Below are 25,466 nucleotides of genomic sequence, written 5' to 3' on the forward strand. Positions count from 1 at the left end.
GGAGAGTCAGTAGATTGGAGAGTTTACTTTCAGGGTCAAGGCAGCGGACTGATGGGGATAATGGGTGGGTGGGTTTTCCTGAGAGACTTCGTATAATGTGCTGAATGTGTCCAAAGGGACAAGTTTGCAGAACCTCATATTGGTATATTAAAGAAATAATAAAAAAGCACTTTACGTTATTTTATCTTTAACCCAATTGCTGCAATTTCTTTCGTGTGTGTGTGTATACCCACACACACACACACATATATACTTTCCACAAAGTTTTATTTTTTGCTCAGAAAAAAAGTTAAATTGAGGTGGGAAAAGAAAAGCACTTACCTTGGTGCAATATGTGTAGCTTGATGGTGGTTGTCCCATGTGGCCCTGGCCTGGCTGCGTTTTTCCACTCCATCAGCCCTGTGCCATGAGGCTGTCCATAGGGAAACACTATTATGCATTCTCAGCAACTGCTCAATCTATGCAAGCCTTCCCTGTGTGCCCAAGGGCGCCCCCTCAGGCTCTCTGAAGAACTGCTGCGGGTCCTGTTTTCTGCTGTTGAGGCCCTTTTTCATCACTTCTTCTTGGTCCCTTGCCATCTTTTCCCCCTTCTTCACCATTACAAAGTGATGCCTGAAAGGAAGAAACTGGTTGTTCCTAGGTAGACACCTGGCACCTTCTAGACTTTTATATTTATAATCACGTCCATTGTCCTTAATCCTAAAGACTTCTCCAGAGTCACTGAAACCATTGATTTGTGGAACTGCAACAGTATTGCTAATGAGTTTACAATTTTCCTATACCACCAATCAGAAATATGTTTGGGGAAGGTTGTGGCAGTCGTGGGGGGGCGGGGGGGGGCAACACGAGCCATTTCCATACTGCTCCCCCTACTGCCCCTGTTGGCTCTTTAAGCAAAAGCCTCCAGCCCTCATTGAATCCAGTAAACAAAGCTGTTAATAATCTGCTTTATCAACTTTCTTCCTTTCCCCTCACTCCCCTCTCCCTCCCCGCCCCCCCATTTTATCTTCAATTCTCAGGCTACTAAAGAATAGAGAAGTTTTAAAATATACTTCATCCAAAGCAGAAAGATTTCCATAGATCCAATATGCAAATGGTTCTGCTGTGACATAGATCTGAAATTGACCATTCCTAAATATTGGGGCGGGGAGAGGCAACAAAACTGAATCATGCATATTTCTGATTGGTAGTCAGTTTAGCCCGTTTGCTCTGGCATATGTTGGGGGCGGGGCAAGAGAAAGGGTCCCCTGTCTCTTCTCACACCCTTTGGGGAAGCTGATGATCACTGTTTGGGCATTTCTCATTGTTACTCCTGTTCAAGAGAGGGCTTCTCAGTCTGCACTGAGAAATGCAAATTAAACTGGATCTTTATGTCAATGTGTACATAGTACAAGCTTTTTTACTGGAAGCAAAGTTTAAAACCACACACTGCCCTTTTGGTGGTGTGCCTGCTGGGCCCCAAATTGGGTGATGATGTCGTGTCACTTTCTCAGCTCAATGCAGGTTCTACTTTTTCTTACGGGGAAATTTTTCATAAAACCTTTTTTTTCCACCAAAACCCAGGGGTGTTTTCTGCAATACTCTTGTTATCCTTATACTGGTGCCAAGTCAGAGAGGCCTCTCTTGCCCTTTTCCCCGTGTCCTCAGGCCTCCCCAGGGCGCTCTTTGACTCAACAGTCTACATCCTTTGTTGTGTTTTGGAGAATGTGCGGGTGGGGGGTCAGAGTTCAAGGTAGCTGTTCTCTTTCCCCGTAAACTCCTAGTCCCTGTTTGGGGAAGGTGGCTGGAAACAGGTTTTTGCTGACTCTCTGGCTCAGATCTTCTGGCCAGGAGAAGCAAGACCCACGAGAGCCTTCTTTTTTTTGACACACACTAGTCATTGGCCAGAGGTCTTGGTTAAATCCCAAATAATTTTATTTGGATTATGTAAAAGCCTATCAAATTTATTTAAGTGTGAAACATGGGAACAACAGACTTCCACTGAGCGATATGAAAACGTTACAGGTTCAGTACTTCCAAAGGAAGAAACCTCCAAACCCAAAAAAGAATAAATATGAATTTGTATTTTTGAAGAATGTGAAATAATGGTGTTTGCTTAATTGCTCATTTTGTATAAACTTAATATTGTACTTTAAAATATCTGCTAAGAAGTGAAAATTTAACTTTTTGGAATTGAAAAAGCAATATTAAATACTAATGAAATCCTAATTAAATGCTTATTTAAATCTGGTAGTATCTGTGGCATTTCTTCCCAACCCTACCCATGGTTGACAATTTTCAACCACTTCACCCCTCCCCAGCCATCAGAGTCTTAGGGGACAGAAAGGAAAGGTCGGTCACCAGGAGAGTCTGCAGGTTTCCTTTTAATCAAGGCTCTGCTAAAAGTGTTTTGTGGGGCTAGGAGCCCCCAAAGCATGAAATGGACATGTAACACGACCTGGATCCCCCAAAGCAGGCCAAACCACTCTGGCGAGCACTGCTGGTCTGCCCAAATCTGGGTAATCAGACTGGGTATTCGTTGGCTACATTTCAGAGCTCAGCACTGCCTTCAGCCAGGATGAAGTGGGAGTGAACCCAGCTGCTAGCAGAGCTGCCACCCAGGCTGAGAGCCAAGTACCAGCCACTGCCAGTGAAGACTGGCCCCTTTACTGAAAGGGAGTTGTTCACAGTCCAGCCACCAGCCCTGGGGAGGGAGAGAAGTCAGGGCGCCCGGCTCGGGGATGGTCAGGGCTCCGTAGCTCCATCGCCAGCATCCTTTGGAAAGCCACCTCTGGCGGAGACAGCTGTCTGGGAGGGTGCTCCAGGTTTGGCTGAGACGTTCTGATTGGAACAGAAGAAAGAAAAAAAAGTGAGGCTGGGAGGAAAGGCCTTGGATTAGGCCCTGCAAGAGATGGCCACTTGGCATCTGGATAGCACTTAACTTTTCCAAAGCCTCTCGCCCAGCTGAAAGGCAGTGGGGGATAAAGCGGTGGGGACACTCTTCCACCCTCCAGGGGAAGCCAGAACTTAGCAAGTGCGGCCAGTGGGCAGTCCCCACCTCCCAGGCCCAGCCCGGGGTGGGCACTGACCCCGCCACCAGCCGGCTCCGGGCGCCGGCGGCCCAGCTGCCGCAGCATCTCCTCGCAGGCGGCGATGGTGTCCAGGAGCTGCCGCTGCCGCTGCTCCACCGCATCCAGCAGCTGCTGGGCGCGCTCATCCCGGGGCGGCTGCGGGGGTGGCCTCCCGCCGAGCCCCAGCCCCGCCTTCCCACGGTCCACGCCGGCAGCCTCCCTGCCCGGGAGAGAGCGAGACAGACGGTCAGGGCCGGCGCTTGCGCGGGGTCAGAGCCCCTTTCCCCCCACCCCAACGGGCCCCCTCTCACCCCCGTGACCAGTCTGAGCCCGGGCCCCATTCCATCTCCGCCTGCGCGGCCCGACCACCGCCCCCCTTTCGGCCGCCCCCCCTCCCCAGCGCTGCGCTAAGGCTCCGCAAAGCTGCGCCCCGCCCCGTCCCCACCGGTCTCCTTCAATCCTCCTGGGGGTCGCGGTCCCTTTAAGTTGCCCAGCGCGGTGGTGGGGCGGAGCCTCCCAGACCGGAAGATGACTGGGAGCGTCACTTCCTCCCGGAAGCAGGCCTGGGCGGATGTCTCCGGCGCGTTCGTGCACGGGGCTGAGGGCCGCGGTGGCTGCCAGCATGGGGTTGAGCGAGGGTCCGGCGGGCTCCACCCGGAGCGGGCGCCTTCTCCGTCCGCCGAGCCCCGCTCCGGCGGCGCCGGGGGCCCGGCTGTTCCGGCTCCCGGGGAGCGGGGCCGTGCGGGCCGCAAACCCGGAGCGCGCCGGCTGGACCGAGGCGCTGCGGGCCGCCGTGGCCGAGCTGCGCGCCGGCGCCGTGGTGGCCGTCCCCACCGATACGCTGTACGGCCTGGCCTGCTCGGCGAGCTGCTCGGAGGCACTGGGCGTCGTGTACCGCGTCAAGGGCCGCAGCGAGACCAAGCCGCTGGCCGTGTGCCTGGGCCGCGTGGCCGACGTCTACAGGTGAGGACGCCCCGACCCGGCCCTGTTGGGGGCGGCACCGCGGGAGGGGTTTCCGGTGACAGGCTTGGGAGACTGAGGCGCGGAGAGCGGGAGGGGCTTTTCCAGGCTCACCCGGGAATCCGGAACTGGAAACGTGTGTGGAGCGCTTAGCGTCTGCCAGGCCTTGAACGAGATGGGGGCGCAGCGATGAACGAGGCAGGCGGGGTCCCTACTCTTCTGGCGTTTTTGTGATAATGGGCGGCGGGGGGGGGACGCCCACGGTTTAAGATAAAAGAGGGGGAACACGGTAGCTTAATTTAGTAGGGAGTGCCTTGAAGAAAGTAAAATACGGAGCGTGAAAGCGGTGCAGCTGTTGTAGCCTGCGGGTCCAAGGCTTGGGGCGGCCCTCTGGAGCCCTGCCTTCTGCTCAAGCTCTTGTGGGTGAAGAGGGAAGACAGGTGGATCCCATTGTGGTCCCTCGGGTCACCTTTCCTAGATCTGCCTAGAGTCTGGAATAGGACTAGCAGTGCCTTTCATTTGGTTGGATTTGTGCCCCCTCTGTTTCCCAGGTACTGCCGTGTGAGAGTACCTGAGGGGCTCCTGAATGACCTGCTGCCAGGACCAGTGACCCTGGTGATGGAACGCTCAGAGGAGCTCAACAAGGACCTGAACCCCTTCACTCCTGTGAGTCGGATTTTCTCTTGTGTCCCCAGACTCCTGCCATTCGGTTTTTGCTAGGATCCAGGCCAGAGCCATCCCCCACCCCTTCAACCTTTCTGATGATCCCCTTTCTCTTTGCCTCATAGCTTGTAGGCATCCGGATTCCTGACCACGCCTTCATGCAGGACTTGGCCCAGGTGTTTGGGGGACCTCTTGCCCTCACCAGCGCCAACCTCAGCTCCCAGGCCAGCTCTCTGAATGTTGAGGTGAGTTACTCAGTCCTCCCCCCGGAAATGTCACCAGGCCACAGTTTCCTGTGAACCAGAGGGGCTGATGGTTCACTGAAATTGCCTGGCAGGGGAGCCGCCCTTTTGGTCTGATGTTGGGAAGTCTGCCCAGGTGGCCGGGGTGGGGGAATACAGAATGATCTTGGAAAAGGTTTATTTTAAAGTTTGAGAGGCGAGGGGGAGAATTGGTGTTGTTTTCCTACTGTCTTTTTAACAATAAGAGACATCATAAGTACGTTTTTTTCTCATTCTGTTGGGGTAGCAGTCGTTGAGGAATACAGTTGGGTGATAAGTCTTCACAACTTGCTGTAAAGAAAGTTAAGACTCTGAAAAGTTAAATCACTTATCCCAGGGACTCCTGGTCCTGTTCTCTTACCTCTGCCACAAGCCAGGTCAAAGAAAGGATCACCCACGGGAATTCCCTGGCCATCCAGTGGTTAGGATTCCGTGCTTTCATTGCCGAGGGCCCAGGTTCAATAGTCGGGGAACTAAGATCCTGCAAGCCGCACAGTGTGGCCAAAAAAAAGAAAGAAAGGATCGTCCTAATCCTGTCTTGGCTGAGAAGCTTAGAATGAATGAGGACACAAAGAAATTTGACTGAGCACACTTCTCCTTACTGGTTTTAATTGCAGAACATAGCAAAGTGATTTTACTTTCATAGTAAAGTGATTCCATATCCAGATCTAGAGAGTGGGTTCAGGGGCTTTGGAAAGTGAGAGCCCAGCACCCCTTCTTACTTTCAGGCTTTACTTGATCCTGGTGGCTGTATCCTAGGCATTGGGGATGGGGATTCTTACCTTTTCGGCAAACAGTTTACCTGTCCAGCACAGTAACTGGTATTTATGATCCCCCGTCCCAAATTCCCAGGCCTAACTGCCACTGCAGTGCCTTCATGCGGGGCGAGGGTGGAGAGTGGTGCTCTGGCTCAGTTAACAGTTCAGTCCGCAGTTGTGAAGCGGAACTCCTTTCCATAGCCCAAGGATTGAGCGCCAGTGGCGTGCAGTTGCAGAGTCCCCCCTGTTTCTCCTACCCTGATCCAGGGTTCTGCTGAGATTCAGGGTGAGAGTGGTAGAGCTGGAAGGACCCTTCCTTAGTGACCATCTAGTCCAGCCCTTTTATTTACAGCCCTGGGGAAAGTAACTTGCATTGTCACACACAGTTTTGGTGGAAAGTCGAGGCTAGAGCCCATGTCTTTGAACTCCCACCGAGGGTTCCAGTCACTGTATTTCTCCCTCCTGAACCGAAGCACCGTGTGGCATTTCCTCTGGGCACGGCAAGATTTTCTTTAAGCTCTAATAGGTGTTACGTGGGGTGCTAACCTGGGGGGGGCACCAAACCTCGTAGGATGTGGTGTCCTAGGTGCAAATGCAGTGTCCTTGCCACAGCTGACCCTAACTAAATGAGGTTCCTTCCCCTGCTTAGAGGAAGATGTCTGCTGTTTTAGAGCTGTGTGATTTCTGTCTTAGGTGCCCTGTGTGCGGTATGACATCATTGCAGATGCCAGAGGTGGTGTCCATGCTCTTCCTCTCCCTCTTCTCAGGAATTTCAGGACCTCTGGCCTCGCTTGTCCTTGGTCATTGATGGGGGACCAATTGGGGACGGCCAGAGCCCTGAGTGTCGACTAGGCTCAACTGTGGTTGACTTGTCTGTGCCTGGAGAGTTTGGCATCATTCGTCCGGGTTGGTGAGTCTCTTTGCTGTGGCACAGGGATAGCATTTGAGGCAGGTTGGGAGATGCAAAAAAAAAAAAGGTTGTCACTCCCATCTTGCCCTGAGGGGAGCGGGCAGGTTTGGAGATGTGGTGGGTGGAGTGGAACTAAATTTGCTAGTGTTTGCTGGCTTTTTCAGGATTCAAAAGGATTCATCAAGGGTTTGATGAATAGAGCATAGTATGATCGAAGAGTTTAGAAGTCCCTGATCTCCAGAATCTGGTGGGCTTGGGGCTTTGAGAAGTCAAACCCTAACTGTCCTCCATTTCCTCCCCAGTGCCCTAGAAAGTACTTCGGCCATCCTCCAGAAGTATGGGCTGCTCCCCTTACGTGGGTCCTGCTTGTGAAACTCCGGAGGAGGGAGGGCCCAAGGACTGGTGCTGGACACTATGTGTCCGACTGCTGGTGGCTGGCAAGGCCTCATTGGCAGAGGCCGCTGGGGCTACAGTGTTACTGGTCTGACCTTTTAAGGCAAAGTTTCTTTCTGAACACTATAGACCAGGCCTCAGAAGCTGCTGGTTAAGCCTCACACCTGGTTGGGGAGGTTGTATTTATTTATAATTTCATATATGAGCCAAAAGCTGAATAGAGGTTTTAAGAGCATTCCAAGGATGGCCTCGTTCTGATAAGTTTTTTCGTTTTTTGATCTTTGAAAAATAAATAACAGATTTGGAATCTAGTAAGAGCTTCTTCTCTGGTGGGTAGTGGCACTTAAGGTCCAAATCAGCTAACACATTGGTTGGTGCTTTTCAAAAGTCTCAAGTGACCAGATGCATGAGTTTTGTGCTTCTGAAGCTGGAACCAGTTTAGGATAAAAATAATAACTGTAGAGCCATCGACTGCTTCCTCTGAACCAGGGGGCTGGTTCTTTGCTGTAATTGCCTGGCGGAGAGTCATCATTTTGGTCTAATGGTGGGAAGTAAGCTCAGCTGGCACAGGGGTGGGAGGGGGTCCAAATTAAGGAATATTGGAAAATAAATCTCTACTGTCCTGTTCAGCCACTTTTTTCTTATTTATTCATAATATAAATTATAATGAATTATACCTACAACACCTTTGTTTAAATCCAGTGTCTACTCAGCAGCCTTTACCTTTATTCATATGTATACAAGTGTTAAAAACATACTTAACTGTTGGGCATTTGAACTTTGTTTTTTCTTCAATAGAAAAAAATGCTGTTAAACACCTTTGTAAATGCTTTATTTTTCTTCTTTTGAATTATTTCCTTGGGGTAAGATTACTGGGTCCAAGTGTATGGACATTTTTTTGGCTCTTGATAGAGGTTAGCCTTCAAAAGAACTGAATCAAGTTGCATTGCCATCAGCAGTGTGTGAGAATTACTGCCCCTGCCCCCCGGGTCTGGCCATACTTCTAGTGTTTTTAAAAATTTGCATATGTGAACTGAAGCCTCAGTGTCACTCCCTTGTAAATTATTCCAGGTCACCATCTAGCCCTTTTCACCTGTCCCTGCCTGCCTTGGTTTCCCCAACTGAGTCACAGCAAGGGGACCAGGCCTGCTCCATCCATTGGTGGGTTTTAGTACCTGTTACCTAACTAGAGCTGAGAGTCCTTGTGGTTACCAGTAGGGCTCACTTCCTCCCCTCTCCCCTCACACCCCCGTTCTCAGAACTAGGATTCAGTCTTGAGCCCATAAACTTCTCAATACCGTCGTTTCCAATGCACATATTTTCAAGTAGATCCTAAGAATTTTGCCAAGAGGGTGTCCCAGGGCCTGCTTTGAGAGTCCCTGCAATTAGCATATTAGTTTATTTGTAAATAATCACTGGTTTGTTAAATATTCCCTCTAGAAATCTTGTTGAAACTAATTTCTTAAGCAAACGACTCTTCGTTGTGCTAACACTGTAGCCAGCCCATCCCATATGTCAATTTGTCACGGAATCAGAGGAGTCAAGAGTTTGTGGTCCTGAAGGGATCAAAAGGAAAGCTGACTTGAGAATAGGAACAACATGTCATTTTTAATACAAATCACAGTAGCACTGAAAACGGCTCTAGTGAGTGGGCCTCATTCAATTCAGGCAGCTAAAGGGAGGGGGGTGTCCTGGTCCTCCCCCTGGAGCTAAATGTTCATCTAGGAAAACGGAGGCTCTGGAGCGCAGAGGTATTTTCTTCGAGGAAAAAGAACTGAACTCCCAGCACTGGGCAAAAACAGCAAAAAGGAAAAACTTATAGCTGTGCTTAGGCACTAGCTACAAGGCCACACCAAATGAGGAAAGCTGGCTCCTGTAAGCTTAGGAAGACAGGAGCCATTCCTGGTCAAGTTTTCCCCCAGCACCTGGCACGCGGTAAGGTGCTCACTGAGTATGTGTTGAATGAATGTGTGAATGCTCAGAATTATTTCCTGATAATTGGGTTCGGGAATCTACTGGGAAGAGCTTAAACTGAGAATTTTCCCTTTTAGAAAGTCTTAAATGTGGTTCCCTAACTTGGGGAAGACAGATGATGTGGGAAGGAGGCCTGGAGAGGACGCCGGTTGGCAGAGAGCAGGGTGCATGCTAGCCCGGAGCCCTGACACCCTTCTAAGACCAGTGACTTGGCGACTCCAGAACACCAACCAGCCGAGTTCCAAGCTAGAAGGGATTGTTTTAAAGTGTTCTGAGGATGTGGAGCTGCCTTGGGCTAAGCCCAGCCACCTGCCAGCCCCTGGGGTTCCCTCTCTGGAACACCGCCTAGTTTCCTGTCCCTGCAGGACACCCTGGCACCCACCTGCCTCAGAAACTAGCTCTGTTCTCCACGGGCCCTGACTTGATGGGCCCAGAAGCACCCAGGCGCTGACTTGGGAGCGAGTGCCCACAACCTCAGCCGAGCCCCATGTGGTGACATCTTCCAGTGAGGCTGGGACGTCAGCACCTCCCGCCCCTGCCTGCAGGCCCCTCACATCAGCCACTGCTCCTTCTCTTTAATGAAGTGCTCCGCCCAGCGGCGCGTCAGCTCTAGGTACAGGCTGGGCTGATGAGGCAGGTAGTCCAAATACAGCCGAGTCGGCGTCTTCTTCGGAATGGCCTTCTCAATCTGGGTGCCCTCGTGCCACTCATTGAAAGAGGTGATGGAGACGATCTCGGGCCTCACGGTCAGGGCTGCCTGCAGGGCCGTCTCATAGTACTTGCCGTTGACCCTGTTCCGCGTATTGTGGTTGTTCCAGGGCCGGATGCTGGTGTCAATGTAGCCAGGCCCCACGCTGGGAATGAACATGAGGTTGTTGGCATCGCAAAAGTTCTTCACAGCCTTCCAGTTCTGATGGGAGGAGCCGAAGGAGAAACCATTGGAGGCAAAGTAGGTGTACATGCCATCAAATCCGGCGGCCAGGATGTCGTGGGTGTGGCCCTCCTCCACCAGCAGCGCTATGAAGACCCCATCGTAGGGGGTGTTGCGGATTGAGTGGGGCCCGTTCGGTGTCAGGAGGTGGGCCCAGGCCTCAGGGGATGTCAGGTAGGAGTCATAGATATAAAAGAGTGGGAGGCTCTTACCCATGCTGTTCTTATAGCGGTAAAATGCACCATGGGAGCCATACCTGAGGAGCAGGAGGAAGAAAAGGCTGAGCCAGCAGCCTAAGAGAAAAGAAGCCAGCACAGCCGGAGGGCTGGCCATGAATGAGATCTTTCCTGATGTCCAAGCACGATTTTGAATCCAGTTGGACTCCACAGTTGGACTCATCATGCCTCTAAGCAAGAACCCAGTTCCCTCCCACCCTCCCCCGAGCCTTGTCATTCCTCTATTTAAGCCTCACTTCCCTGCCCCAGGCCAAGCCACCACCATCTTCTATCTGGACTGTACCGACAGCCACCTAACTGGTCTCCAGGCTGCCACTTCCACCTCCCTATAACCCAGTCTCTTTTTAAAGTGTAAATCAGATCTGACTGCTCCTTACCGAGACCAGCAAGGCCCCACCTACTTGATCTGGCCCTGCCCACCGCCATTCCTGCTATTACCCCATCTATCGCTTCACGCTTCACTCCGGCTACACCGGCTGCTGTCAAGCTTGTCCCATCAGACAGCCTTTGGATCTGGCAGCCCTCTGCCTGGAGTTTTCTGCCTGCCCCAGATCTCTGCAGAGCTGACTCTTCCTTTAGGTGCAGGCTTACATGTCATCTCAGAGAGGCTCACTGGACCACCCATTCTAAAGTTGTTTCTTGGGCATACTCTTAACACCCTGCTTTATTCTGTTATTACTTCTTCATAGTATGGATCGCTATTTGATTTGTCATCTATAACCACTATCTGCTCACTGCACGCCCACCCTAGGATGTAAACTTTGCAAGCCCTACCCACTGCTGTACAACTGGGACTTAGGACAGTGCCTGGACACCTGAAGGCACTCAATAAATATTTTGTGAATGAATGAATGAATGATATATGCAAGCCATTTGCAAGCCACTTTCCACATATAGTAGCTCACGTAACTCTCACAAGATTCAAAGGTTAAGAGGCCTGCCTCTGATCACAGAATGGAGGCCGCAGAACCAGAATTCAAACCCAGGTTGCTGTCTCCAAGCCCAGTACTCTTTTACTCTTTTTAGATGCTGGGGACACGGGCATTCTGCCCTTTTGTCTCTTGACCTGCGCCTCCAAACCTTCTAGCCCTACCCCCATTTTGATCCCCACCAAAATCCAGGTCCCAGAGCAGCCTTACGTGTCAATGATGTACTTGATGTTGTCATGCAGAGTGATGTCGTCTCGGCCCTTGTAGGGTTGGATGTGGAAGGCCACCTGCCACAAACAGAGGAGATATTGGTCAGGTGAGTATCTGTCCAGGGGCCACAACCTATAAGGCTCGTGCTTCAACTATGGCCTGGAGAAGAGGCTGAGTTCAGGAGAGACCTGGCAGTTGTGGGCACAGTGTAAATAAAACCAACCACTGCCCTCAGGGCCCAAAACACAGGGTTGAGTTTTCCCACCTCCCACAGCAGGGCCTCTGGGAATCATTCTGATGGGCTGTTGCAGGCTGGCCAATAGGTTTCAACTTATGTGCCAGCTCCCAGTGATCGGCACTAGCTGCCTGAAACTATGGGAAGAAGTGTCCATAGGAAAACGTGCCATGATCTATTTAATGTGCCAGTGATGGGCTCAGGAACAGGAGTGGGGCTCCTCTTCGTCGTTTTTCTTCTTTTGCCACAGCCAGGTAAGGGCAATGACTTACTTGATTGGTACACGTGGGGAAAATAACTGGCCAGCTCCATCATTCCTCTTGAAAGAGAGCCTGCCTGATGAGAGCACGTGTTGTGCTTTACTCCTTGAGGCCCAGCTCTGCCTCCCACTAGGGAGTTGAGGCTGGAGTTTAGTTTGTGGGCCCATTTGGCCCTTGCCTGCCCTCTCTCCAGGATCAGGGTCTCCAACCTAACCTCTATCACCGTGATATTAATTTAGTCTCCCATTTATCCTATATTTATTTTTCCCAAAATATTTTTTCAGAACTCAAAAAATAAGAGTGACATAGGCACCTAGAGAAATGGTACAGATGACCCGGTTTGCAGGGTAGAAATAGAGACACAGATGTAGAGAACAAACGTATGGACACCAAGGGGGGATAGTGGCGGGGGTGGTGGTGGTGGGATGAATTGGGAGATTGGGATTGACATATATACACTAATATGTATAAAATAGATAACTAAGAAGAACCTGCACTATAAAAAATAAAATTCAAAAAAAAAGAGTGACATAGGCACTATTTATTAGACCCCTACCCCCAACACCACACTTGCTGCATATTTGCATACCTGGGCTAACGCCAGGAACTTTGGTAGAGGCACTATCCCTGTGGGCGGAGGAGGGGACATCTCCAGAATCGGCCCGAGAGCATTTGACATCTTGGAGACTCACCTGGATGTTGTACTGATGGGCAGTGTCCAGAATGGTGGGCACCAGGTCATCTGAGGGTTCCCCATTATCATCAGCCATGCCAGGTGGGTACCAGGACAGGACCAGGACGCCTGAGACACAACACAGAGGCTACTTCAGAGACACACAGTACCCCACAACAGAGATTTCCTTCCTCACAAACCATCTCCAACTGCAGAATGGTTTCTGAATGAAACCTTGTGGGAGACTCCTGCCAGGTTCTCTTCTTGCAGATCAGATCCCTGAGCTGTGAGTCCTGGAGCTGTCCACGCCCGCGGTGCTGAAGCTCAGTGACTGCAGGAACCCTAACGTGCCAGGCCAGGAAGGAGCCGGAGAGCCTCAGCAGCCTCTGGCCTGCATTAGCAAGTAGTTAAACAAAGGGAAATGGGTGGACAATGACACACCCAGCCGGAAGGCACAGTCCTGTCTCTGGAGGAGAGGAGCACCTCTGAGGTCCCTCGGGGAGAGGAGCCCTGAGCAGAGGTCATTTTACCCTTCCCATGGGAAATAACATTTGACTCAACTGTCTGCCCCTCTAGATGGTAGAATCTTGAGGGATGGCCTCTGTGCTATTTATCTGTGAATACTTCCCACCACTGTCTCTGGCATTCGATTTTCCCCCCACTCATTAACCATTTCCAGAGAAATTGAAATGTACTGTAAAATCCAGCAGAATTCAGTGACAAAATCTGAAATAAGTCAGCCTCCCCACCCCAGCCTGCCGACAGAGGGGCTTCTTTTCAAGCAGAGTACTTGAAAAGCTCCCAGGCCCCTTACTGCAAATAGAGCAGGGTCCATCATACAACGCAGGCAAACTTTCCTTTCTGCAGCCAGCAAACTCAGGAAAGGCTGCTGCCCTACCCTGTGCCTAGTGTGAAAGCAGAGGCCATCCCAGGCACTACTGCTCTGAACCCCAGACTCCTGCGGGGCCAGGGTACCCAGGCCTCACTTACCCAAACCGAGAAGCCCAATGACTGCCCTCCTCTCCTCGCTGTCCCTACCTGGGACAGCCCTGGTGCAAACGCCTTCCACTGGCCCTCCCAGCAGCTCTGCTCTAGGAAAGGGCCCTGGAATGGTAAGGGGTCAGAAGGCAGAGGTGGAGGAGTCTGAAAACTAGAAGATGGGGGCGGGGTCTCCTGGTGAGCACGGGATGAGAGTTCTCGAAGAGAAGAGGTAGAAGCCAGGCTGACGAGTGAGTGGGACCAAAGGCCCCGTGATAGGAGCAGTGGAAGTTGGGGTGTGGGAACGAAGAAAGGCGAGGTTGGGGGCCCAGCGACGGGGGAGGGGGGAGCTCACCGATGGCGGCTTCCTTCAGCTGGGTCATGTGCTCCCGCAGCACGTCGGGGTCCCGGGAGCTGTAGGGCCCCAGCTCCGGGTAGAAGCTGGAGCCCAAGTCTTCGGGGGGGCTGTGGCGGCCGCGGGGGTAGCTGGCCGAGATCTTGGGGTCCCAGTGCGGCACCATGACGTGGTCCCAGTGAATGTAGTGGCCTTCGCGCCGCGGGCTCCCGTACCACGAGTAGTAGAAGGCGTGCAGGTCCGAGTAGACGCGCAGACTCTGCCCGGGGGCGGGCTCGGCCTCCGCTGGGGCCGGCCCCAGGGAGCTGCCCGGGCCCGCGGTACGGGGTGGAGGCGGAGGCGGCGGCGGCGGCGCGGCGGGGGCGGCCGGGGCCCGGGCGGCCGGCGCGGGGCCACCCTCGGGGCGTCGCTCAAAGGGCGCCAGCTCCAGGCCGGGGCCCAGCGCCGGGAGTCCGTCCGGAGCCTTGAGCGTGCGCAGGCCCATGAGAGTGCCGAAGGCGAAGAGCAGCACCAAGAACAGCGCGATGCAGGCGCGGCGCCGCCGCCGGGCCATGGCGGCCCCCGCGCTCTCCGCGTCCCGCCCGGCTACCTCCCGGCGCGCCGCGCCATGGCTGCCCGCCCGGCTCCCGCGCGTCGCGCAACCCGCGCGCGTCCCAGGGAGACGGCGACTCCGAGCGCCGAGCGCGGCGTGGGCGGCTCCCGGCCTCTCCCCCGCAGTGCGGGCGGGCCCGGCACACAGAGAATGCAGGCGGCGCAGACCAAGTGGTCGCGAGCCGCGGGGGGAGTGGACGGGGAGAGCTACGAGATCCCGGGCCAAAGGAGCAGGGGCCAAAGTCAAGGCGCGTGGCTCGCGGAGGATCTGTCGCCTTCCAGCCTGGGGCAGCGGTGAAGGAGCCCGCTGGGGGAAAGGGAATGCCCTCCTCCAGCAACCCAGGAGAAGAAGGTCCGGGCGGTGGCGCTGGAGGGCGTGGGAGCATAGGGCAGGGTGGGGAAGAAAGCAGTGTCTGTGGTTGTCCCTCTCTCCAACGACCTCCTTCCCCGCTAGGAGTCAGACACTACAGACACTGGCTAGAGTGGGAGGACGAGGGAGACCGTGACTTGCGCAAGGTCACAGGGACTGGGCCTAAGTCCAAGGATCAGGACTGCCTCCTCGCCAGAGCTCTTGTCACTGTTCAGCCTGCCCGCTCTCGGGCCGGTTGTCCCAAGCTCTCTGTCCTTGGACAACCTCCTATAGTCAGTGAGGACTAAATAAGATGGCTACCATGAAGCACTTTTTACAGGGCCTAACAAAATTAGCACTCAACGCTTGCTCGAAGTTCCTTCTGGACGCTGAGCTCCAGAGAGCAGGCGCTGGGTTACCTTTACCTTTTTAGATTCCAAGGGCTTGGAAAACAGTATGTGACACTCAGTGCCCAGGGTTGCTTGTGGAGTGAATAACAGACTCTGATGTGATATTCTATAGACAATGTTAAGTTTTTCACTCAACACTGATTTAAGTTCCTACTCTGCGTTACTCATTATTTGACTCATTAAGAAAAAGTTTTGTTTATCGTCTTCCTCCTTCTCTGGTCCATGAAGACAACAATTCTGTTTCATCAGCCACTATATCTGCAGTGTCTAAAACAGGGCTTGGCACACTGGTAGGCGCCAGATTCTCATTTCTTAAGTAAATGAATTGTCGGAAACCCAGGAAGAGGAGGAGCAAGGTTGGGAAATGTGGGTAGGTTTGGAGCCCAGGAAAGTACATTCAAGAGAATTCATGGGAGTGTCGACGAAAAATTAACCAGTCGATCTAAGACAGAAATGGAAAATATTATTCGAGCCATATTTGAGGATTATAACCTGGGAAGAGCATCTCAGAAAGCTCTGAGAGCTGTTTTGCCCATTAAAAGTCAAGGCACAGTTATATAAGTTTTTTGAGACAGAGGGCTGTACATTAAATGACGTATTATTGACCGTTTACATAATCCAGATCACAGCCCCATGTGATCCCTTAGCAAGAAGGAATGTTATCCAAATGCTGGAGAAAGTGGGGAAAACTCTACTAGCACTGTTGGTGGGAATGTAAATTGGTGCAGCCACTATGGAAAACAGTGTGGAGTTTCCTCAAAAAAACTGAAAATAGAACTACCATATTATCCTGCAATCCCACTCCTGGGCATATATCTGGAGAAAACTCTAATTCGAAAAGACATATGCACCCCAATGTTCACAGCAGCACTATTTACAATAGTCAAGACATGGAAGCAACCTAAATGTCCATCGACAGATGAGTGGATAAAGAAGATGTGGTGTATACAGACAACAGAATACTACCCAGCCATAAAAAAGATTGAAAAATGCCATTTGCAGCCACATGGTTGGACCTAGAGATTATCCTACTAAGTGAAGTAAGTCAGACAGAGAAAGACAAATACCATATGGTATCACTTATATGTGGAATCTAAAATATGATACAAATGAACTTATTTACAAAACAGAAACAGACTCACAGACATAGAGAACAGACTTATGGTTACCAAAGGGGGTAGCAGGGGGAGGGGGGGCGATAAATTAGGAGTTTAGGATTAGCAGGTACAAACTACTATATATAATATAGAAAAACAACAGGTCCTAGTGTATAGCACAGGGAACTATATTCAATATCCTGTAATAAACCGTAGTGGAAAAGAATTTTAAAAAATAAGAATGTTATCTTTAAGGAGTTGCCTTATTGATGCTAGGAGAATGTTGCTCTTTATAGTTGAGCAGGTATTTCTGCTGATGGGGAAGGTTTGGTCGATGCATGAAGCAGTTATACAATGCACAGTGTGGGGAGAGAGGAGGCCAAAGGGCACATAAAATTTTTTATGCTTAAATTTTTCTGGTCTTGCCATAAAATATGAATTTTATTTCACAGCATTAAGTGTGAATTAATATTAGAGAAATGCAAATCAAAACTACAATGAGAGGGGCTTCCCTAGTGGCGCAGTGGTTAAGAATCCGCCTGCCAATGCAGGAGACATGGGTTCGAGCCCTGGTCCAGGAAGATCCCACATGCCGCGGAGCAACTAAGCCTGTGCGCCACAACTACTGAGCCTGTGCTCTAGAGCCCGAGAGCCACAACTACTGAGCTCGTGCTCCTAGAGCCTGTGCTCTGCAACAAGAGAAGCCACCTCAATGAGAAACCTGCGCACCACAACGAAGAGTAGCCCCCACTCGCCGCAACTAGAGAAAGCCCGCATGCAGCAACGAAGACCCAATGCAGCCAAAAATAAATAAATAAATGAATTAATTAATTAATTTAAATAAATAAATAAAATAAAATAACCTATTAAAAAAAAAAAACAACTACAATGAGGTATCATCTCACACCAGTCAGAATGGCTGTCATTAAAAAGTCTACAAATACCAGATTCTGAAGAGAGTGTGGAGAAAAGGGAACCCTCCTACACTGTTAGTGGGAATTTAAGTTGGTGCAGCCACTGTGGAAAACAGCATGGCGGTTCCTCAGAAAACTAAAAATCGAATTACCATATGATCTAGCAATCCCATTCCTGGGCATATATCCAGACAAAACTGTAATTCAAGAAGATACATGTACCCTCTGGGACTTCCCTGGTGGCACAGTGGTTATGACTCCGTGCTCCCAATGCAGGGGGCCCGGGTTCCATCCCTGCCTAGGGAACTAGAGCCCACAGGCATGCCGCAACTAAGAGTGTGCAGGCCACCACTAAGGAGCCTGCATGCCACAACTAAGGAGCCTTCCTGCTGCAACTAAGACCCAGCACAAACCAAGTAAATACATAAATATTTTTTTAAAAAAAGAAGATACATGTACCCCTATGTTCATAGCAGCACTATTTACAATAGCCAAGACATGGAAACCACCTAAATGTCCATCAACAGATGAGTGCATAAAGAAGATGTGCTACATATATACAATGGAATATTACTCAGCCATAAATAAGAACAAAATAATGCCATTTGCAGCAACATGGATACAACTAGAGATGATCATACTAAGTGAAGTAAGTCAGAAAGAGAAAGACAAATACCATATGATATCACTTATATGTGGAATCTAAAATATGTTACAAAGGAACCTGTCTATGAAACAGAAACATAATCAGGGACACAGAGAATAGACTGGTGGTTGCCAAGGGGGAGGGGGGTGGGAGAGGGTTGGATTGGGAGTTTGGGATTAGCAGAAATAAACTGGTATATATAGAATGAATAAACAAGGCCCTACTGTATAGCACAGGGAACTATATTCAATATCCTGTGATAAACCATAATGGAAAAGAATATGAAAAAGAATGTATATATATGTATAACTGAATCACTTTGCCATACTGCAGTAATTAACACAACATTGTAATTCAACCATACTTCAATAAAAAATAAATTTAAATAAAAAAGAAAAAAAAAGTGTGAATTAAGTAGAATGCTTTCAGCTCCAATAGCAAACACCTGATTCAAACTGGCTTACACAATGTGGAACCATATCTCACAGTGCAGGAAATCCAATGGGAGGGCAGAGTGGGTAGATGCCGTGGTTCAACAATGTCTTTAGGGACCTGGGATGCTTCCATCTCACTGCTCTGTTGTCCCCATCATTGACTTCACACCAAAACTGGCTCCACTCAAAACACAAAATGACTGCCACAGGTAGTTGAGGCTGCATGCTTCCTTTTGCCATCCAACAGACAACGGTAAAACTGATTTCTCTTTCCCAGAAGTCCTAAGCGGCATTGGTGGTATAGTGGTGAGCATAGCTGCCTTACAGAAGTCCTAAGCAAGCATTTCCTTGAATCACATTGGTCTAATATGATTTAGGCCTGTTCAACACACAGATTTTTGCCAAGGGGGAATGGAATGACCATGACTGGATTAGATTAAATTTTTGCATTGAGTTAAATGTTGGGAAGAAGACCATAATGTCTACCATAGAATCAGATGACCCTGGGAATGAATAAGAGAAAAAGAATAAGGATGGAACTTTCAGGAACACCAGCATTTATGGGTTGAGCAGAGGAAGAACACGTGAAGTAAACTGAGAAAGAATCATTAAAGAGGAAGTAAGAGAATTGGGGGTGGGTAGTGTGGTCTTAGATAACTAGTGGGAAGGTTCCCCAGCTCTCAATTATTCCACTATTTCTGGGACTGCTTTGCAACACAGTGGTGGTCCCCACTGGCCATGCCTGGAGTCCTTGACACTACCACCCATCCCTAATGGTTTGACTCAGGGCTAGAACTCTGACCCAAGGTGAACTGACAATAGGGCTTTGTTTCCCATTGTATCAGTGATGGACACTGACCCAAGAGTCCTCGATTACAATCCTTCTTCGGGATTTTTCTCTCTGGTGCTGAGGATAGATTCAATCTTTCTCTCAAAAGGCAATGCCATTAAAAGAGAAGGAAAAAGAGAAGAACTTAGTGGTATGGAATTCCTGATTTGTTTTCCTCGAGGCCTGGTTTCAGTGTGAAACCCTGAAATAATCTAATAAATTACAATTTTATTCTAAGCAAGATGAGCTCATGGAGAAGACTTTATTGGTTGCCCATGTTAACCTAAAACACTGAAACAGCCAGTTGTTTTACCAGCAAAACAGGTTTTATTCAAGAGCAGCAAAGAATTGCAATTTGGGACAAACAACTATTTGGGGAACCACATGCAAGTCCTGGTAAAACAAAGGAGAGGAAACTTTATAGAGAGGGGAAAGTTGGGAGGGGCAAAAAAATCTATTGGAGGATACTGTGAGTTTGAAGTATAGTGGCTTTTCATTGGCTGAGTTGTGCTAGTCTCTTATTGGCTGAATTGTTGCCAGGCAAGGAGAAAAATCTGTATTCTTCCAGCTGGCAATATAATTAAGTAGTGTCACTTCCTATTGGAGAAGCAAGGTACCCTCTCTTCCTGTTGGGATCTGTATTGATGCAAAGTGGTACATGCAGGAGAGCTCCACCTTCTGGTCTTCTGACTCCATTTTACTTAGGTTTCCCTTTATTAACTTGTACACCTGTCAATCTCAAGCAGAGATTGAGAAAACGACTTGGGAGCAGGGAGGTCATTTAAGAGGTAATTCTAGGAAGCAAGAGTGAGGACCTGAAAAGAATGAGACAAGAAAGAAAGAAAAGCCAAACTAATGATGCATGATGGAGGTTACTGCTGAAACCGAGCAGGACCCTGTGGCGCTCCTGGGCACAAAAGCCTTTCTGTGTCCCCCGTTTCTTGTTTGTAGGAAATAGGCTTCATTCAGTTCAGACTCTGTGCTTCCACTGCAGGGGGTGTGGGTTCGATCCCTGGTTGGGGAACTAAGATCCCACATGTGCTGTGCAGTGCAGCCAGAAGAAAAAAATAAAACAAAATAAAATACCATTTAGAATTAAGAGGTTCAAGACTAAAGCAATTATCTACTGGTCCCCGATCTGCTGGGTGAGTGTTTTCTCTAGGGCTGATAACTTCCTCATACGTCTGGTCTCCTTTGTGCCAAGTGGGCTCCCTGATATCAGAGGAGGTCCTGAGGCAGGCATTAAGACAGAAAGACACATTGTATGTTTGAAGTGGGCTGCTGCCAGTGAGAAGTAAGTTTAGGCTTGCACAGAACTGTCTACCCTGACTGTGCTGTTATAAAAAATTGCCACAAATTTAGCAGCTTAAAACAGCACAGAAATATATTATCACACCGTTGCTGGAAGTCAAAATTCTGGGCACAAGTGTGACTCAGCTGGTTCTCTGCTTAGAGTCACACAAGACCAAAACAAAAGCGTTGGCAGGACTATGCTCCTTTGTGGAAGCGTTAGGAATGAATTCATGTCCCAGATCATTGGCAGAATTCAAGTTCTATGCAACTGTAGGACTGAAGTCCCTGTTTTCTTGTTGACCATCAGTTGGGGATCTTTCTCACCTACAGGCTGGCTGCATGTCTTGGCTTGTAGCCCCCTTCCTCCATCTTCAAAGCCAGCAATATCAGGTCCAGCCCTTCTCACACTTAGACTCTCTCAGACCTCCTCTTCTGGCTCATCTCCCACCTCCCTCTTCTACTTTTAAGATCTCAAGGGACTTCCATGGTGGCGCAGTGGTTAAGAATCTGCCTGCCAATTCAGGGGACACGGGTTCGATCCCTGGTCCAGGAAGATCCCACATGCTGCGGAACAACTAAGCCCGTGCACCACAACTACTGAAGCCTGTGCGCCTAGAGCCCATGCTCCGCAACAAGAGAAGCCACTGCAAGGAGAAGCCTATGCACCGCAATGAAGAGTTGCCCCCGCTCGCCACAACTAGAGAAAGCCCGCGCGCAGCAACGAAGACCCAACGCAGCCAAAATAAATATATAAAATTTTAAAAAATTTAAGATCTCAAGTGACACATTAGGCCCAGTTGGATATTCCAGGATAATTTCCCTATTTTAAGGTTAGCTGATTAGTAACCTTAATCCCATCTTCATAATCCCTTCACAGCACTAACTAGATTGGTGTTAGAACAGCCAGAGGACAGGGATCGTGGGGATGGGGACATGTTTAGAATTCTGCCTACCACAGAAGCTCCTGCTGAAATCAAAGTGGGCTGAGGAGGTGTGACACATGGCTTGAAAGATGTCTGCTTCCTCCACTCTATCAGTTAGAATGTGTTTGGCTGCAAATAAGAAGAGAAATAGCTAAAGATGTCTTAAAGCAGTGCTTCACAAACTTTAACGAACATATCAATCCAGATTCTGGATTCTGGATTCAGTAGGCTTAAAATGCAGATGCTGATTCAGTAGGTCAAGGGTGAGGCCCAAGATTCTGCGTTTCTAATAAGATCTCAGGTGGTGCTGATTCTGATGGTCTCAGACCACATTTTGGGATTTAAAATATAGTGGGCTTATTACTCCACTTTCTTTGTTTTGGCCACACAACATGCAGGATCTTGGTTCCCCAACCAGGGACTGAACCCGTGCGCCCTGCAGTGGAAGCCCCCTGCAGTTAACCACTGGACTTCCAGGAAATCCCTTGAGGAGTCTTTAGGTAGGCAAGATTTAGGGATGGTTAATCTAGTGGTTCAAAGACATTGGGGCATCAGATCATCTGTCTGTGGTTTCTTTGGCTTTCTCCTCATGGTTGAAAAAGGACGGAAGCAGTTCCAAGCATCACATGCCCACGTAACAATATTCAGATGCAGAGGAGGAAATGGCTGTCTTATAACCCTTTTAAAGAGTAAGAGAGGGCTTCCCTGGTGGTGCAGTGGTTGAGAATCTGCCTGCCAATGCAGGGGACACGGGTTCGAGCCCTGGTCTGGGAAGATCCCACATGCCACGGAGCAACTGGGCCCGTGAGCCACAATTACTGAGCCTGCGCGTCTGGAGCCTGTGCTCCGCAACAAGAGAGGCCGCGATGGTGAGAGGCCCGCGCACCGCGATGAAGAGTGGTCCCCACTTGCCGCAACTAGAGAAAGCCCTCGCACAGAAACGAAGACTCAACACAGTCATAAATAAATAAATAAATAAATAAAAGAACGTGAATTTCTTTAAAAAAAAAAAAGAGTAAGAGAAACTCTTTGAGAAGCTCCCAGGCAATGTCCCATCATTTCTCATTGACCAGAATTGTGTGTCATAGGCTCATGCCTAAGCCAATCCCTTGCCAAAGCCATTCAGAGAAGGGCGAACAAAATCAGAAAGAAGAGAGGAAGCCACCCAAGGGTATAATGAGGGGGTAACTAAAAAAAGTGAGGGGAAACTTGGGATCTTGTAAAAAGGAAATCCAACAGAAGCAAAGCTCCAGGGAGCCCCAGGATGACAGCTGTGGAAGTCCAAAAGGCAGTCTGCCCCCGATAGGAGCAGGAAGACACCCAGGACAGGTATCTCTAGGAATGACTGAAATTGATAGATATCCTGATTTACATCCCTCTCACAAGTTTCCTCTTTCAGTGCCCTCATGTGGCAGTATTATTATTTTAGGTTAAATCCCTAGTGGATACAATATTTTCTATAATATTTTTCACTATTGGGCCAAGTGTGAACCATGATCACACTTCCTTTTTTGTTCAATTTTTGTTTCTCCAGGAGTTAACAATTCCCCCTTTTTTTTCACCATTTTGTTTTCTGTATCTTTATTGTTTGTTTTCCCTAAACTCTCCAACACAATGATATCCTTTGAATACTGTTTCTACAGAGTTTCCATATTAGGATGTCCATCAGTCAATGAATAAAATGGAGTGGCCAGGTGATGATCAATGCTATAGAGAAAAGCAAAGCAGGAGTAGGGGAGAGGGAGTGCCAGGGTGGGGAAGGTTTGTAATTTTTAGTTGGTTGGTCAGGGAAGACCTCACTGCGAGGGTGACCTGAAGGGAGACATAAAGGAAACCATACAGACATTTGGAGGAAGAGAGTTCCAGGCAGAGGTAATAACAAGTTCAAAGTCCTAGAGACAGGAACATGCCTGGTCTATTCTTCATACATCTACTAGAATTTTCCTTTGCATGTTTTACAGTCACTTCCACTACCCACTTCCCCACTGAAGGGCACTCCAACCTCTCAAGCACCCATATTCAAACTTTAGTCACTCTTGGTACACGTTTTTATTCTCAGTGTCCAAATGGTGACGAAGTCATATTGATACTATTTGCAAAACACTTAAATTCTTTCTCTTTTTCTATATTTCCACTGTCACTATATAAATACTATAAGATAGAAATTATAGAACATTAGGACTGAAAGAGCTCTTAAAGACCATCTAGTATAACTCTATCTTATGAGGCTCAAATTAAGCTACTTCTCTGAGAACTCTCAGTCAGGTCTCTGGAGTACCAGGCAAAGCTTGGTTACATCATACCTGCATCTGCCCCTTGCCTGCGTCCACTCCATTTTGCCTGCTGCTCACCAACAAGTGCTCCTTGCACGCTGACTTATTCCTGCCTACCCACCCTACAGTAATACTCTGGGGGTCTACCCTGGCAGGGCTTTCCTCAGCTGCCTATCTGACATGACCTCTTACACCTAAAAAGAACCCAACATTCAAGTTACATCAGTCGACTTTCACTATTCCTCAAACACACTATCTTCATCTCTGCCTTTAAGTCTGCACTTCAATTCTTCTCTTTTCTGTAATAGCCTTTCTTTCTCCTTCTTGTTCAAATTCACCTATCTTTCAAGACCTTTCCCAGACATGGTTTCTCTGTCTGATGGAATGGATCAGAAGCCATGTTTTAGGGTACTTGATTTTCCACACCCACACCCTTATCTTTGTGTCAATCTTGTGTCATGAGTATTGTCTTTCCCCATTTTACAGGTGAAGAAGCAAAGGCTTAGAGAGGTAGAAAGAGAGTGGGCTAGAATTTGAGCCTATGTCTGCCTGTGCTCTTAATCGTTGTGCAATACTGTCTCCTGAGCTAGTAAATATTAGCTGAGTTGTTTATGAACTGCTTTGTATATATTAGTGACCACATCACACCCCAACTGACCATAGCCCTAGGCTTGTAGAGCAGAGTGAGAGCAAGAAAGAACCCCGCTTACAAAGGGCCCACCTTGTGCCAGACTCAGTACCATCTTCAGTGAATGTGAGGTAATACCAGGAGATACAACCAAAAGTGTTGAAAGCAGTTGGCTCTGGGGGATGAAACTCAGTGATGGGGCGAGGGGAAAGGCAAGGACTTTCTATTTTTATAATAAGCCTTATAGTACTATTTGACATTTAATACTACATACAATATCACTTTGGTTAAAAATGAAAGTGAATTTAAACAAATTAAATGGATAAGTAGATGTAAATAACCTTTTTATAACCTTGGATGGGAAGGGAAGAAGGAAATATAAGGCAAGAGCCATCTAATACATTTGTAGTAAGGATTAAACAGAACAAGGCATTTAATACATGTTTGGCAAAGAACCAGCAGCAAGCATTATTATTATAACATGAAGCAGGACATGGGCTCAAGGTTCAGGATGGGTTCATTTTACCTGAGAGATGTCATAAGAACAAGCTATGATAATTAGAGATCACTCTGGCTTCCACCAAGACAGAAAAATGGTACATTCACCCCTGGCCTTTCTGCTCCTACTTCTCGCCCCTTCCTCCAGATTTTTATTTCAACCCAATTCACCCAATAGAGTAATTATCCTCACCAACTCTCCACACACACACTCGTACATACCTCTTCCCATCATGCTTCCACTTCAGCCCAACCCTTAACCCTGAGAAAAGGGAGCGGTGAAATCTACAATCAGATTTTGTAGTTCAGAGGGAAAGTAATTGACTTCCCTGCGATATTTAATTTCTAGGAAAGGGAGTTTGGAGGCAATACTGAATCATGTTATTAAAGTCCCATTCATTCATTCAATACATATTTGTTGAGTGCATGCTATGTGCCAGGCATAGCTCTAGCTACTGAAGATACAACAACGAACAAGGCAAATAAGCTGCGTGCCTTCATGGGGTTTTTGTCTAATGCCGCAATGACCGGAGCAGCTACCAGGGCAGGTGGAGACTTCTGGCAAGGATAGTCACCTCCATTTGCTGCTGTCCAGTTTGATGCAATGGAATGAACTAAAAGACATGAATTGGGGTGCCTTCTCACTCATACCCTCCTGCGTAAGTGACCACCTTTATACCATATGACCCTGTTCCCCTGACCACAGCTTTTTGGACCAGTAACAGACATTTGACCTAAGCTAGGCAATTAGATTCTTCCGCCAAGAATTTGCCAAAATTAGCTCT

General features: G+C 48.8%; 3 protein-coding genes across 6 annotated transcripts; 1 reads left to right on the forward strand and 2 right to left on the reverse strand.

The window, feature by feature from the left end:
* Positions 1-2,343: 2,343 nt before the first annotated feature.
* LOC309627535 (uncharacterized protein C1orf122) lies at positions 2,344-3,487 on the reverse strand. Its single transcript, XM_082389565.1, has 3 exons — positions 3,362-3,487; positions 3,069-3,270; positions 2,344-2,820 (listed from the first exon to the last, which is right to left on the reverse strand). Exons 1-3 carry the CDS (start codon positions 3,394-3,396, stop codon positions 2,725-2,727), a joined length of 333 nt encoding a protein of 110 aa, XP_082245691.1. The 5' UTR covers positions 3,397-3,487; the 3' UTR covers positions 2,344-2,724.
* Positions 3,488-3,575: 88 nt separating this feature from the next.
* YRDC (yrdC N6-threonylcarbamoyltransferase domain containing) lies at positions 3,576-11,004 on the forward strand. 4 transcript variants are annotated; one of them, XR_014243678.1, is made up of 6 exons: positions 3,577-4,013; positions 4,562-4,676; positions 4,799-4,918; positions 6,480-6,622; positions 9,808-9,938; positions 10,150-11,004. XR_014243678.1 is itself a non-coding variant. In XM_082389208.1 (5 exons), the coding sequence occupies exons 1-5, from the start codon at positions 3,622-3,624 to the stop codon at positions 6,992-6,994; spliced, it is 840 nt and encodes a 279-aa protein (XP_082245334.1). In that variant the 5' UTR covers positions 3,579-3,621; the 3' UTR covers positions 6,995-7,326. The 4 variants fall into 4 exon arrangements, 1 of the variants encoding a protein (XP_082245334.1); XR_014243677.1 differs by lacking the exon at positions 10,150-11,004 and having other exon boundaries at positions 3,576-4,013; positions 6,406-6,622; positions 9,808-9,913; XR_014243679.1 differs by lacking the exons at positions 9,808-9,938; positions 10,150-11,004 and adding an exon at positions 6,925-7,326 and having other exon boundaries at positions 6,406-6,622.
* Positions 9,088-14,487, reverse strand: MANEAL (mannosidase endo-alpha like). Its single transcript, XM_082388766.1, has 4 exons — positions 13,797-14,487; positions 12,483-12,592; positions 11,296-11,372; positions 9,088-10,176 (listed from the first exon to the last, which is right to left on the reverse strand). Exons 1-4 carry the CDS (start codon positions 14,347-14,349, stop codon positions 9,540-9,542), a joined length of 1,377 nt encoding a protein of 458 aa, XP_082244892.1. The 5' UTR covers positions 14,350-14,487; the 3' UTR covers positions 9,088-9,539.
* Between the last annotated feature and the right edge of the window lie 10,979 nt (positions 14,488-25,466).

This window comes from Balaenoptera borealis, assembly GCF_965194805.1.
Source record: "Balaenoptera borealis genome assembly, chromosome: 1".
In the NCBI taxonomy this organism is placed as follows: domain Eukaryota; kingdom Metazoa; phylum Chordata; class Mammalia; order Artiodactyla; family Balaenopteridae; genus Balaenoptera; species Balaenoptera borealis.

What these genes read in the sequence shown, in the direction of transcription:
- MANEAL (XM_082388766.1), bottom strand. Translation starts at nt 14,349, where the DNA reads ATGGCCCGGCGGCGGCGCCGCGCCTGCATCGCGCTGTTCTTGGTGCTG. An exon ending in GCTGAAGGAAGCCGCCATCG is followed by an intron (nt 12,593 to 13,796) that starts GTGAGCTCCCCC and finishes GTTGTGTCTCAG; the next exon opens with GCGTCCTGGTCCTGTCCTGG. An exon ending in CCCATCAGTACAACATCCAG is followed by an intron (nt 11,373 to 12,482) that starts GTGAGTCTCCAA and finishes TGTTTGTGGCAG; the next exon opens with GTGGCCTTCCACATCCAACC.
- YRDC (XM_082389208.1), top strand. Translation starts at nt 3,622, where the DNA reads ATGTCTCCGGCGCGTTCGTGCACGGGGCTGAGGGCCGCGGTGGCTGCC. An exon ending in ACCTGAACCCCTTCACTCCT is followed by an intron (nt 4,677 to 4,798) that starts GTGAGTCGGATT and finishes TTTGCCTCATAG; the next exon opens with CTTGTAGGCATCCGGATTCC. An exon ending in GGCATCATTCGTCCGGGTTG is followed by an intron (nt 6,623 to 6,924) that starts GTGAGTCTCTTT and finishes TTTCCTCCCCAG; the next exon opens with TGCCCTAGAAAGTACTTCGG.
- LOC309627535 (XM_082389565.1), bottom strand. Translation starts at nt 3,396, where the DNA reads ATGGAATGGGGCCCGGGCTCAGACTGGTCACGGGG. An exon ending in GGCTCAGACTGGTCACGGGG is followed by an intron (nt 3,271 to 3,361) that starts GTGAGAGGGGGC and finishes TCTCCCGGGCAG; the next exon opens with GGAGGCTGCCGGCGTGGACC. An exon ending in CGGAGCCGGCTGGTGGCGGG is followed by an intron (nt 2,821 to 3,068) that starts GTCAGTGCCCAC and finishes TGTTCCAATCAG; the next exon opens with AACGTCTCAGCCAAACCTGG.